Source organism: Eptatretus burgeri, chromosome 4 (assembly GCF_056783735.1).
Source record: "Eptatretus burgeri isolate ZD-2024b chromosome 4, Ebu_testis_v1, whole genome shotgun sequence".
NCBI lineage: Eukaryota > Metazoa > Chordata > Myxini > Myxiniformes > Myxinidae > Eptatretus > Eptatretus burgeri.
The window spans coordinates 19,167,197-19,179,696 of NC_140964.1; the positions used below are offsets into that span (position 1 = coordinate 19,167,197).

General features: G+C 44.6%; 2 protein-coding genes across 4 annotated transcripts in view; one reads left to right on the forward strand and one right to left on the reverse strand.

Moving 5' to 3' along the window:
* The window catches only part of LOC147027585 (uncharacterized), a 24,742-nt gene extending 22,545 nt beyond the window's left edge, over positions 1-2,197 (forward strand). Inside the window, exon 4 of the mRNA XM_085877102.1 lies at positions 1,464-2,197. Within this exon, the coding sequence (XP_085733228.1) occupies positions 1,464-2,059 (596 nt within the window). The 3' untranslated portion in view covers positions 2,060-2,197. The remainder of the gene's footprint in view (positions 1-1,463) is intronic.
* LOC147027586 (uncharacterized) overlaps positions 1-12,500 on the reverse strand; it is a 128,396-nt gene that overhangs the window by 2,009 nt on the left and 113,887 nt on the right. For 2 of the 3 annotated variants that reach the window (XM_085877100.1, XM_085877101.1), the window contains exon 10: positions 8,546-9,761. In XM_085877100.1, coding sequence (XP_085733226.1) covers positions 9,706-9,761 — 56 coding nt within the window. In that variant the 3' untranslated portion in view covers positions 8,546-9,705. Of the gene's footprint in view, positions 1-8,545; positions 9,762-12,500 lie in introns of those variants that run through there. The other variant, XR_015057121.1, reaches the window with a different exon arrangement.

A 12,500-nucleotide genomic window follows, 5' to 3' on the forward strand; every position in this document is an offset into this window, starting at 1 on the left:
GCTCCTTTCGCTCTTCCCAATCTTTCTTCGTCCAGTGATTCTTGTCGTCTCTGCTATCCCAGAGACAAAGGAAGCACATGTATTTCGTGTAGCCTGACTGCAGCCCTAACAACAGCGCCACCACTTTCAAGTCTCCGCAGATGTGCCAGTTGAAGTCATTGTACTTGATGGAATCAAGCAGCTGCCGCATAGTCTCATAGGTCTCTGTCATGCCCGAACGCGTGAGCCAGTGGGACTGATGGTTTCTCGTTGCCATTGTGGAGCAAAACAGCCTTCAAGCTGTTCTTCCCCGAGTCGATGAAGAGGCGCCAGTCTGCAGGATCGTGATCACACCCAAGTTCTTTCAACAGACCGTTGATGTCACTGCAGAATGTCATCGTGTCTTCCATCTCAAAGAACTCAGCCATGTCTCTGTGACGTGCTCTGAACAAGGATATCTTGGTGTTAGGTTCAAGTAGATTCCACTGCTGCAGCCTTGATCCAAGCAGCTCTGCCTTCGCCTTTGACAGCGAGAGATCTCTTACAAGATCATTTAAGTCTCCCTGGTTCAGAAGGTGTGATTCTTGAGTGTCGGGTTCAAAAGGTCCATCATCACCATCCTCTTCACCACTGCTTACAGCTATGTTCTGATCAGCTGGAGGTGTTGGGACGGGGTTCTCGTCATCATGAGAGACAGGTTTACGAGCAGAGACGCAGTCAGCGTACTTGATGTGACCTTTAGTCTTCTTGTTGAAGCCGGCGATGCTTGTGCAGCAGAAATAACAATCATCATGATGATTCTGCGGCTCACGCCATATCATGGGCACCGCAAATGGCATGCTCGCGCGCTTGCCCACCAACCACTGAGTCAAGGTTGTGTGACAGCTTGTGCAGCAGATGTGTGGTGCCCAGCTCTGTTCTTGGTCCCACACCTTACACCCGAAGTAGTGAAAGTAGGCGGCCTTCATTTTCACTGCTGTAGATATACTTCGCTGTTGATCTTTTTTGGTATACCGACCACAGACATAACAGAAGTTGTCAGGATGATTGGTACAGGAACGCCTACTCATCTTTATCTGAAAGAAAGAAATATAACACAAGTTAACAACAATTGTACGAAATAGACATGTTAAAGACATATGTAAATTTCATTGAAATCCTGACTTCTAGGCAATGGGAATATTTCTGTTCCTGAAAATCCTGACGTGATACAGCAAAACGGTTATGATTTTTGAAATCAGCGTCCCCAAATTAGTCTTAATCACTTTACACATCTCCAGTAAAAAAAATTTTTTGAAATTTGTTGTTCAGTGTTATCAAATTATTTTCATTCATTTCAATGTGTTGTACAAGGAATGTGAAAAACAAGGCAGCATTGTGTGATGTGGAGAGATCTCAATAAAAGCCGAGTTAAAATTATCATCTCTCTCTCTCTCTCTCTTTCCATATCTCTAATCTCTCTCTTCCTATCCCTTTCTTTACAGGCACAGATGTTGCTGTTGCTATTTTTGGAAGTATTCTGGCCATTTTGTACCTGGCTACCATCGTGCTCGGCCTCTTGGCTTTGATCAAATTAATCAGGAAAAGACAGAAGCAAGACTCAGTGGGAAATGAGTCAAAACACAGCCGTACAAAAGCTGAAGACTTCATTGTAAAAGAGCATGTGTGGTACAGCGAGAAGAACAAGAGAGACCCGGCAAGGCACGGGAAGAGAGACACCAGAGACCCGGCAAGGCACGGGCAGAGGGACACCAGAGACCCGGCAAGGCATGGGCAGAGGGACACCAGAGACCCGGCAAGGCACGGGCAGAGGGACGCCAGAGACCCGGCAAGGCACGGGCAGAGGGACGCCAGAGACCCGGCAAGGCACGGGCAGAGGGACGCCAGAGACCCGGCAAGGCACGGGCAGAGGGACGCCAGAGACCCGGCAAGGCATGGGCAGAAGGACACCAGAGACCCAGAAAAGGAGCGGGAAAGTAGAGAAAGGAATATGCACAGATATGCAGTGAAAAAACACAATGCAGAAAAACCTATACAAAATGTGATTGCAACTGATCAAACATGGTTTGCAGACATTTGATTTGAGTTTGTTTGTTTGTTTGTTTGTTTTAATGAACAGAATTGTAATTTTACATACAATTGCAACAACTTTACATTGCTGTAAAAATTGTCTTGTCGTTAATGACAAAGACCTTGGCCGAATAAATGAAAAAAGGGATATCATTCAAAAGGTCAAATTGTTGGAAAATTGACTGAAAAAGTTAATTAGGAATTATAATTTGCCATATTAACCAGAAATGATCAAAAGATCATTCACAGTGAATATATCATGTACCACATCTCTAAAATGACAACACAGTAAACCCTCAAATATCATGGGTTTCGACCAATCGTGGGCAACCTATTGTGTTCCGATTTAGTTATTGCTGGATTTCATATCAGCCCATCACGGTTCATGAACTGAGATGAGTCGTCATTTGCTTCCACGTGTGCGATTCCATCCCATTCGGAGCCTTTTGTTATTCCTTGTGCACCGTTTTTAATGGTGCCCAAATGTAAAACGATGGACAAAATTAGATAGGTCAAAAGGCAGAGAAATGTTATGATGTTATGTGAAAAAAATTGAGTTGTTAGGTTTGCAAGAAGTGAAAATGTGGCATCTGTGGCCCACCATTAAGGGATCAATGAATCGACTGTGCAGAAACCATAAAAGTGAGTCAAATATCTGTGCAAGTGCGACCGCCAGCGCTCCACGAAGCACAAACATCTCATTCCAATCCCGAAGCGCTTAATGTTTGGATCAAGGACCAAACAGAAAAAAGTGCCTTTCAGTGGGCCGGTAATAAGGGAGATATTGCGGATTTACCAACGTTTCCATGAGGAACCCAGGGCCGAAGACTCCAGTTCAACCATGGCTACCCACTAGTTCCACACCAGCAAGGGCTGGTTTGAGAAATTAAAATTAAGATTCGACCTGCATCATGTAAAATTAGTCAGGGAAGCAGACCATGATGAAACGAAAAACGACCCACCGCAGCTTATAGAACGAACTGAGGCGAATGGATTTCTGCCGGAGCATGTTTTTAACGCCGACGAGGCAATTATTTTGGAAGAGGAAGCCATCTTATACCTTCTTGTCCAAGCAGGAAAGATCTGCTCTGGGATTCAAGGTGTTGTGATTCAGGATTGTCTTATCCTTCTCCGATGGTGCAATGCTGCAGGCGACTTCTTCGTTAAGCTTATGCTGCTCTTCCGATCGCTGAATCCCCCTCTCACCTCCTCCCTCACTCCTCCATCTTAATCATCATCATCAACACCTTCATCCGAGCTAAGTCTTGTGGTTTCTATTTATGGCAGAGTACAGTGTGTAAGTTTTCCCCCCATGGTTTCAACTATCATGACATTTTCGAAGAACGTAACCCCCGTGATATTTGAGTTTACTGCATTGTTACATAGAAGGTGGGGTGGGATGGGGGGGGGGGAGCATCCATAGATAGGTCGTCTGAAGAATAGTATGGATCGAATGATAGAGTCGGTGAGCATTAATCCTGTATCAGGATATCTGGCAAAGGTAAGTCGTCTTGTTGAACGTGCACCGATGAGGCGGTGAGTGTAAACCTGAGAGCAGGACAGAGTAAGAGTATTGTGTAAAACCTCCTGCAACAGGCGAGGCCAGGTGAAGGACCTGAAGCACCTGGCAAAGCACACAGAAAATGCTTTGTGCTGTGAAAGGAGATAGCATGAACTGCTTGGCTTGCAGAATGTCGGCCATGACAGCACAGTCTGCTGCAGATCCCTGGAGAGGGGTGAAAAAAAATCTTCTTGAGGGTCTGTCCCACAGGGAAGGATGACCCGAATGAAGGTGCTGCCCACATTAGTAGGTGGCCATTGAGAGGACCAGCCGCCTGCTGGAGGTGCAGTCCCGGTGGATCATAAAGACCAAGTCTGCGCATACGCACGGCAGTAGAGTTGGACCTCAGTGAGTCAGCATCTCTCTTCCACTGTTTCATTACCTGAACGAGGGAGACACATGGTGATCGAGACTGAGGACACTATCTTCCGATCATCAAAGCTCATACATGGTCTTCCTCTTGCCTTCATCCTGCCCACCGTCACAATCACCAGCCTGCATGACATCATCTTAGTGGAGAGAGACCTCATGTATTGTAAGTCCTCACCTGTGATTCCCCCTGTTCTCGTACGAGTCCAGTATTTTGGCACCATGAGCGGGTTATTACCCTCGCAGAAGTAGAGGGTATTGCAGTCGAGTCCGTTTGTCCGGGTGTCTGTCTGTCTGTATCCGCACAGAACTTGTGTTTTTCTCCGCAACCGCTTGTCGGATCGAGATTAATTTTTCACTGTTGGTGCGACTTCTCATGTGGAATGTTTTAATGATAATTATGTCATGGGTCACATGGTTTGGCAGCCTTATTGGAAAAACGGAAAAACACTGGACCTCTGAATCTCTGAAACCGCACAAAGGAAAAAAATTGAGACTCGGCACATAGCAAGAACTCCTCATGGGGAATGAGTCTGGTTTATATCATAGGTGCTCTCGTTATGACATCATAATTGCATATGTAGAACATCACATCCGATTTGTATGAAAAATTTTGAGTCATCAAAGGATAAAATGGTCCACAGAAAAAAAAAATTTATGACGTCATTGGTCATGTGATTCTGCAGCAATATTGTGAAAAAAAATTTTTAAACCTTCAAAAATCTTCTCTGAAGTGGTTGAACAAATCGAGGCAAAAACTTTACAGATATGACCACCTGTCCTTGAGGAACAAAAGGTTCACACATATGATATCAGAGGTCACATGGTTTGGCAGCCATATTGGATTTACCCTAAAACCTACAAAATACACCACTCAAAAGAAATCCTGGAGAGGGTTTGCAATCTCCGATTGCTCTTTTTCTTGTTCCTCATGTTGATCCATTGGCTTCGATTGATCTCCTTGCTCTTACATGAGCCATGATAACTGTTAAACTAAAAAGTGGAATTTGAAGTGTTTGTGTCAATGGATGTTATGCTTGATCTCTATTAAAAGGTCACATGACAACTCAAATGTCATATGCATCAACATCAAATGTCATTTCAACATCAAATGAGACAGAGCGAGGGAGAAAATATGAGTGGAAGAGACAACATCAGATGTTGAAAACTAGTTATGGTCTGCAAAATAATCAAAGGGCAAATGAACTTTGACCTGTTAAATAAAAACATTGAATTGGTTTATCTTTCTATTACAGTCCATACTGAGAGTTTTGGCAGGTTTAGTCACAATCCCCTCAGCGGTTATGCCTGGTGTTGGCTTGATGGTTAGGGAGGTGGCCTTGGGATCCGAGGATCCTGAGTTCAAACCCCCCTCGGCTGTTGAATTAATACCAGGTGGGGTTGACTCTGCCAGTCATCCTTCTGAGGTCAGCAAAATGAGTGCCAGTTTGCTGGTGTCCTGTGTCGGAATGGAGACCTGTCCAGGATTGTACCCGATAGCCAAGGAAACTGTGTAGGCAGCACCAACACTCTGTACAGAGTATAGTCCCACTCAACAGTTCACAAGTTATTGCAGTAACAAAATCATCATGCAGACGGACAACCTGAAAACAATGCCTCCAACAGTGAGAGAATAAAAAAATAAAATAAATAAGTAACAAAGAATATTTTTGGAACCAGGAAGTGGTGAATCAGCCAGGATAAAATTAGCAATTTGGGATGGTGGAATCATCCTGCACATACTCTCAAATGTTTTTGCATTTGTGTGATATTCTTTCACATCTGAACTGTAGCACCGAGAGGCCCCAAATTTTGGGTGGACAAACTTCAGAATCTGGACAAGGTTTTGAGGCTATCAAAGGCCGCTATAAAGTGTATGTTGGGATGTAGAGTCAGACAGTGCTGGCACTGGCCCACAGGCAAAAGGTAACCACCATGAGGCTAAAAACTCCAGAGCTTTCCAATGTCCAACACATCCTGAAACCACCGCCGGGAAAAGGCCTGCAACCAGCCGGGCAGCACCGGGCCATCTTCCCCATCATGGGCAGCTCCTGATATCCCCCTACCCCCACCCCTGGGCATCGCCAGATATCCACCCCTTCCCCCCACCCCCGGGCATCGCCAGATATCCACCCCTTCCCCCATTGCAGCGCCGGGTAGCCCCTGCGAGTAACCTTTTAATAATAACCTTGTATACGACGAGAGATAACATACGGACAGTAAATGAGAGAAATTCACCTTTAATAGCTGTGAACAAATAGAGAAGTGAAAAGAAAGCAGACAGAATCTGGCAGGTAACCAGCAATAATTTAACCTGGTCATTGCCTTATTCTGCTTTTGCATACACCCTTGAATTTCGAAGCGCTGATTCAGCAGGCTGTTCCAACACTAAAAGCTATGATCAAAGCATTAAATCAAGTGAACCACACATTGTTGAGTCTCCCTTGATGAAAAACATTCTCAAATAAGAGTAGAAACGATGCCAAATAATTTTCTTGGGCAAGCTCGTTTGGGGTTACCTATCCAGCGGAGAATGAAGAGGCAGGAATGTGGAATTTTTCAAGAGTACCCACAAATTTTGCAAGAACCCGAATTACACAATGAAGTGAACCATGGATCAGACCATCTTCGCCTTCATGAGCAACACCAGTTATTAATGCGACACAAGTCGAGCACAAAAGACAGAGCCGTACTGTTAGTCTGTGATTTGGTCCCTTATCAACATTTTTTGGATCGAAACAATCGTACACACTGGACAGTTAAGATTTATCCCAGCTTGGGAAAAGTGGGACCGTTTTCTCATCCGAAAAGGTTTAGGATGAGCTGCACATCACCCACCTATTGCAAAACATGGCGACACAAATAGGGGTGCAAAAACAAATAAATAAAATATCAAATTATTCTGTTGTCTTTTTATTAAAGTTTTGTGCAGATCATATCTTAAATACATAAATATTTTCATCTTACAAGTAGAAATACATCAAAGCCCTTAAATGGCATTAGAAATCTCAGCAAAAATTGAATACTCAAGATATAATACAATTGAACAGCATGAACCACCAACAGTTTCAAATGATCAACAAAGCAGAAAATTGCGATACTCCATAAGCACTGTTGAAAATATATATATATATATATATATATATATATATATATATATATATATATATATATATATATATATATATATATATATATATATATATATATATATTGGTGGACAAAAAGGATGTTTAAATCCAAAGATTTTGGAAAACTACCTTACGATTGGTGATTTTCTTCAGGGATCAGAGATGGCGAATCAATTAAGAATCCCGAATGCTCCAGGTTCAAAAATGCAACCAATTTTACAACATGCGAAAATAAAAAATAAACCTATTCCTTGAGGAAAATAAATGAGGTGAAACAAAAAGGCCATTTTCGAATGTTCACTTAGATATGCAAGAGACATAGAGATAGACAGACAGAGGTGGGGGGGGGGAGACAGAGAGGGGGAGAAGAGGGAGATGAGGGGAGAGGGAGGACAGGGAGAGAGAGAGGGAGGGAGAGAGGGAGAGGGAGAGGGAGAGGAAGAGAGAGAGAGGAAGAGAGAGAGAGGAAGAGAGAGAGAGGAAGAGAGAGAGAGGAAGAGAGAGAGAGGAAGAGAGAGAGAGGAAGAGAGAGAGAGGAAGAGAGAGAGAGGAAGAGAGAGAGAGGAAGAGAGAGAGAGGAAGAGAGAGAGAGGATGAGAGAGAGGAAGAGAGAGAGAGAGGAAGAGAGGGAAGAGAGAGAGAGAGGAAGAGAGGAAGAGAGAGGGAGAGAGGGAGAGGGAGAGAGAGAGAGAGAGAGAGAGAGAGAGAGAGAGAGAGAGAGAGAGAGAGAGAGAGAGAGAGAGAGAGAGAGAGAGAGAGAGAGAGAGAGGGAGAGAGAGAGATGGAGAGAGAGAGAGAGGGAGAGAGAGGGAAGAGAGGGAAGAGAGGGAAGAGAGGGAGAGAGAGGGAGAGAGAGGGAGAGAGAGGGAGAGAGAGGGACTGAGAGAGGGACTGAGAGAGGGACTGAGAGAGGGACTGAGAGAGGGACTGAGAGAGAGAGGGAGAGAGGGAGAGAGAGGGACTGAGAGAGAGAGAGGGAGAGAGAGGGACTGAGAGAGAGAGGGAGAGAGAGGGACTGAGAGAGAGAGGGAGAGAGGCTGAGAGAGAGAGGGAGAGAGGGAGGGAGAGGGAGAGAGAGAGGGAGAGGGAGAGAGCGAGAGAGGGAGAGAGCGAGAGAAGGAAAGAGCGAGAGAGGGAAAGAGCGAGAGAGGGAAAGAGCGAGAGAGGGAAAGAGCGAGAGAGGGAAAGAGCGAGAGAGGGAAAGAGCGAGAGAGGGAAAGAGCGAGAGAGGGAAAGAGCGAGAGAGGGAAAGAGCGAGAGAGGGAAAGAGCGAGAGAGGGAAAGAGCGAGAGAGGGAGAGAGGGAGAGAGCGAGAGAGCGACAGAGGGAGAGAGCGAGAGAGGGAGCGAGCGAGAGAGGGAGAGCGACAGAGAGACAGACAAGAGAGAGACAGAGACAGACAGACAAGCGCACACAATTCTGAAGACCTTGAACCTTTTATTGTCCGCCACGAATCACCGAGATGGTTGTTCACCATGCTGATAAGAGCCAAAACTTCCACTCCTGAATCGACCTTAAAGCATGCCGAGCTGAATTCCCCCTTTCTGCCAATCAATCCACAACCATTCACAATTATACGTTGAATGAGTTTCCTGTCAAAATCTCAAGATTGAAGAGTACATTTCCAATAACCCTGCCAAGATACCAAAATAATAATAAACCTGACAAAGAAGACGAGGAAAAAACAAAACCAAACAAAACAAATAACTAACGTATAGTCACCTACAAGTTACAGAATCATTTTAAAGTCACGAAATAAATATGAAGCAGAGAGATGAACAATATCCAAGGTGGCTAATTTTGAACATTAACTATTACAACCCCCATCCGCCCCCCCCTCCCCGACCAATCCAAAAAAAAACAAAAAAAAACAGCATCATGCCATAAAAATGCCAAATGAACCTCATGTTTAATCGATCAGTTTCTTTTCTTATGCTTTGCAGTCTTACATTTCCCAAACACAAAATAAACAGTCAGTAAATGGACAAAATATACAAAGAAAACAAGTAAAGTTCTTCACTTCCAAATCATTTAACTTCAGAGCATACCTGACAGCCATCACAGATTTGGCCCAGAACGTTGGGAACCCATGGGGAATTGGGGGATTGGGGGGGGAGAGGAGAGGGGAATGGGGGGGCGCCTTTGTGCCGAGGAGGATTCACAATGATTCTGGCACTCGGCTCGCGGAAAGCCTGAGTGTTGTGCATTTCAATGCAGGGGGCACGATGGTTTGGTGCCACAAACAAAACTAAAAAATTTTAAAAAAGAAAACCATACATGCATTTCCAGTAAACAATTAAATGACGACACAAATGTTGGTTCAACGAAAATGTGTTTCGAATGAAATAGAGCAATATTCGTATAACAAGGCAAAGGAAGCGAGGAATTGCAAATTGCTCTGTGCAAGATCCCGAGGGATGAAGTACGTACGTGGCTGGAAAACAGCATAGCTGGAGAGTAAACGGCTGGAACATCGATTGACCCCGACCTGGCATCAATTCAGGGCTTGGTTACAGGTGGATGAGGCAGAGTTCAGTTCAAAGGGACTGGCTTGAGGCAGATTGATTCGTCGTTTCCTTCGATCGGCTTGGCTTCTCATTCGGCCACATCTCCACTGTCCGAGTAAGAGATGACTCGTATCCTAAACATTCCTGAAATGCGAAAGCCAAGAGTTCAGTGGCAGATTTTGTTGAAGGTTTCACAATAATATGGATCACAGAACTGATTTTTGTTCTACGTTCCTTGAAAAGAATAAAATTAACAAACAGGACCGAATGAACAAACAAAAAAAAACAAACAGGAATAAACAAATCCTTCGCCATGGGTAATAAAACAAGGAAAAAAGACATAAACTGTCATAGCCCCCATTGTTATAGGAATTTTGCTGTGTGGAATTAAAGGGAAAGCCCATATTTTTGTACAAGTAAAATGGCCGCCAGTCTACCAGTCAGCCATCTTGGATCTGATCGCGAAAAAAATGATGTGCACACGTAAGCCATCATTCATTTCCTGTATCCCAAGTTTGAACAACACTGGTAAATGCTTGTCCGAGAAATGGTTGAGGACGAGTTCAACATCAGGTTGTTGTGTTTTTTTTTCAACTAAAATGGCCACCAGTCGGCCATCCTTGATGAGATCGCAAAATAAAGTTCGCTGCAAGTGTATGCCATTGTGTACTGTGCTCGTGCCAAGTTTGAACAAAATGAGACCATGCATGCAGGAGAAATAGTTGAGGACACATTTAAGTCACAAAATGGCCACCAGTCGGCCATCTTGGATCTGATCGAGAAAACAAGTTACGTGCATATGTAACGCATCATTCATTATCTGTAGGCCAAGTTTGAACAACATCGGTAAATGCATGTCCGACAAATGGGTGAGAATGTGTTCACCATCAGGTTGTTTTTTACAACTAAAATGGACGCCAGTTTGCCATCTTGGATCTGATCTCGAAAAACAAATAACATGCTGATGTAAGCCATCATTCCTTAACTGTTTGCCAAGTTTTCACAAGATCGGTAAATGCATTTCCGAGAAACAGTCACGGATGTGTTAGACACCAGTTTGAATTGTTTTTCCAACTAAAATGGCCACCAGTCAGCAATCTTGGACCTGATGTCGAAAAAAATTGACGTACATATGCATACTATCGTGTGTTGTCTTTGTGCCAAGTACGAATAAAATCGGTCCATACATGTCCGAGATATGGTTGTGAACACACACACGCACGCACGCAAAAATTGAGACCAAATCCATAAGCCCCAGTTTCCGACTACATCCAACAGGGGCTAAAAAAAACATTCCTCATGAGGGTGAGACTTTTTTCAGATATGTGCCTTGCAATTGTTGTTCACCACGTGATGTTGCTGTGCCATAAGCTCAAACGGGGCTGGCAAGATGGCCGAGAGGTAGGCACACTCGCTTCTGAGCTGTCCAACCTGGGTTTGAATCTCAATATTTATTTTTTTTGTATACATTGTCGAGGCTCGCATAAGAGCTTACACACAACTCACAGGAAAGAGGGGTGGGGGGCAGTAGACAAGAGGAGCGGGAGAGGGCAGGACAAAACAGTGTGGAACAAAGACATTAGGAGATCTGTGGAAGGGAGAGGGATGGCACGGGGAACATGGGGTGGACAAGATGGACTTTCAGGAAGGAAAGCAGGGAATTTGAAGGAGGTGGGTTTGGGGTGGATTAACGGGGGTAGAAAAGATCGAGGTTTTGGATGGGGAAAAGATAAGAGGGTGATGGTGAACAACTGTTATGAAGACCTGGAGGGAGGAATGGATGGGATTGAACAGAGTGAGGGAGTTTATTCCAAAGGCAGGAAAAACAGAGGAATGAAAGAGTGAAAGTAAGCATCGATTCGTGATTTTGGTAGTTTTACCAGAAGGGGGTTGTTGGCGCGCCTTGAGCACCCTGCGGAAATATGGTGGGGGCGGGGAGAGGAGGGGGGGCGAGACCGGAGAGGAGACGGTGGAAGACAGAAAGACCACCGACCTGCCTGCGGTGAGAGAGTGAGAGGCCCAAAGATTCAGCTTCATCACGAGAGATACCAATGAACCTAAATGCCTTGGCTTCCACAGCGTGAAGCCGAGAAAGGTGAGAGGCTGGAGCACCAGCCCAGAGGGGAGAGCAGAACTCCACCAGGCTGCGGACGAAAGCTTTGTATGTGGTCAGGAGCTCAGGTGGGCAGAGGAAGGACTTCGCACGACAGAGGATTCCCAGTCGGTGACTGGCTTGGAGGCCAGGTTGGAAATGTGGCTTTCCCAGGAATGATCATGGCAGATGGTGAGATCCAGAAGCGGTGGGGGGGGGGGAGCACTGCATCAGTTTCACCACCAACAAATGCCATACCAGAGTGCTACCTATGCTGCATATAAAAGAAGGCGGTTGTAGTAATGGCAAAAGGCCAAGGAGAAGCTCTTCCAGATTTTACAACTGATAGAAAAAGGCAACAGATGTAGATTTTTTTTTAGCCCGTAAAAGTGGAAGGAATGGGAACTCACAAACAAAGCAGCTTCATGTGGCCCATTTGTCTTGAGCATGGGGCCGAACATTAATGACCACAGACCATTAGGACATAAATGGCTACCAATGTGCAACAAAAATGAAAACCCAAAATCTATTTATTCCAGGTGGAACCTCTCCCACAAAAGAGGTGCATTTAAAAAAATGTGATGTTTATATAAAATAAAATAACTTTTATGCGAATAAAGTTTACTTTTCATGCAATACAGTAAGGCAAGCCCTCATCCTTAATTACAGTAAGCAATGAAGTCAGCAAAACTGCTGCAGTTCAGTCATAAGTTCGCACTCAAGGTGAAGGTGAACTCGAGTCACTTTATTTCACGTTATATGAGACTCCGAAGGCTGAAAAATTGACAGGA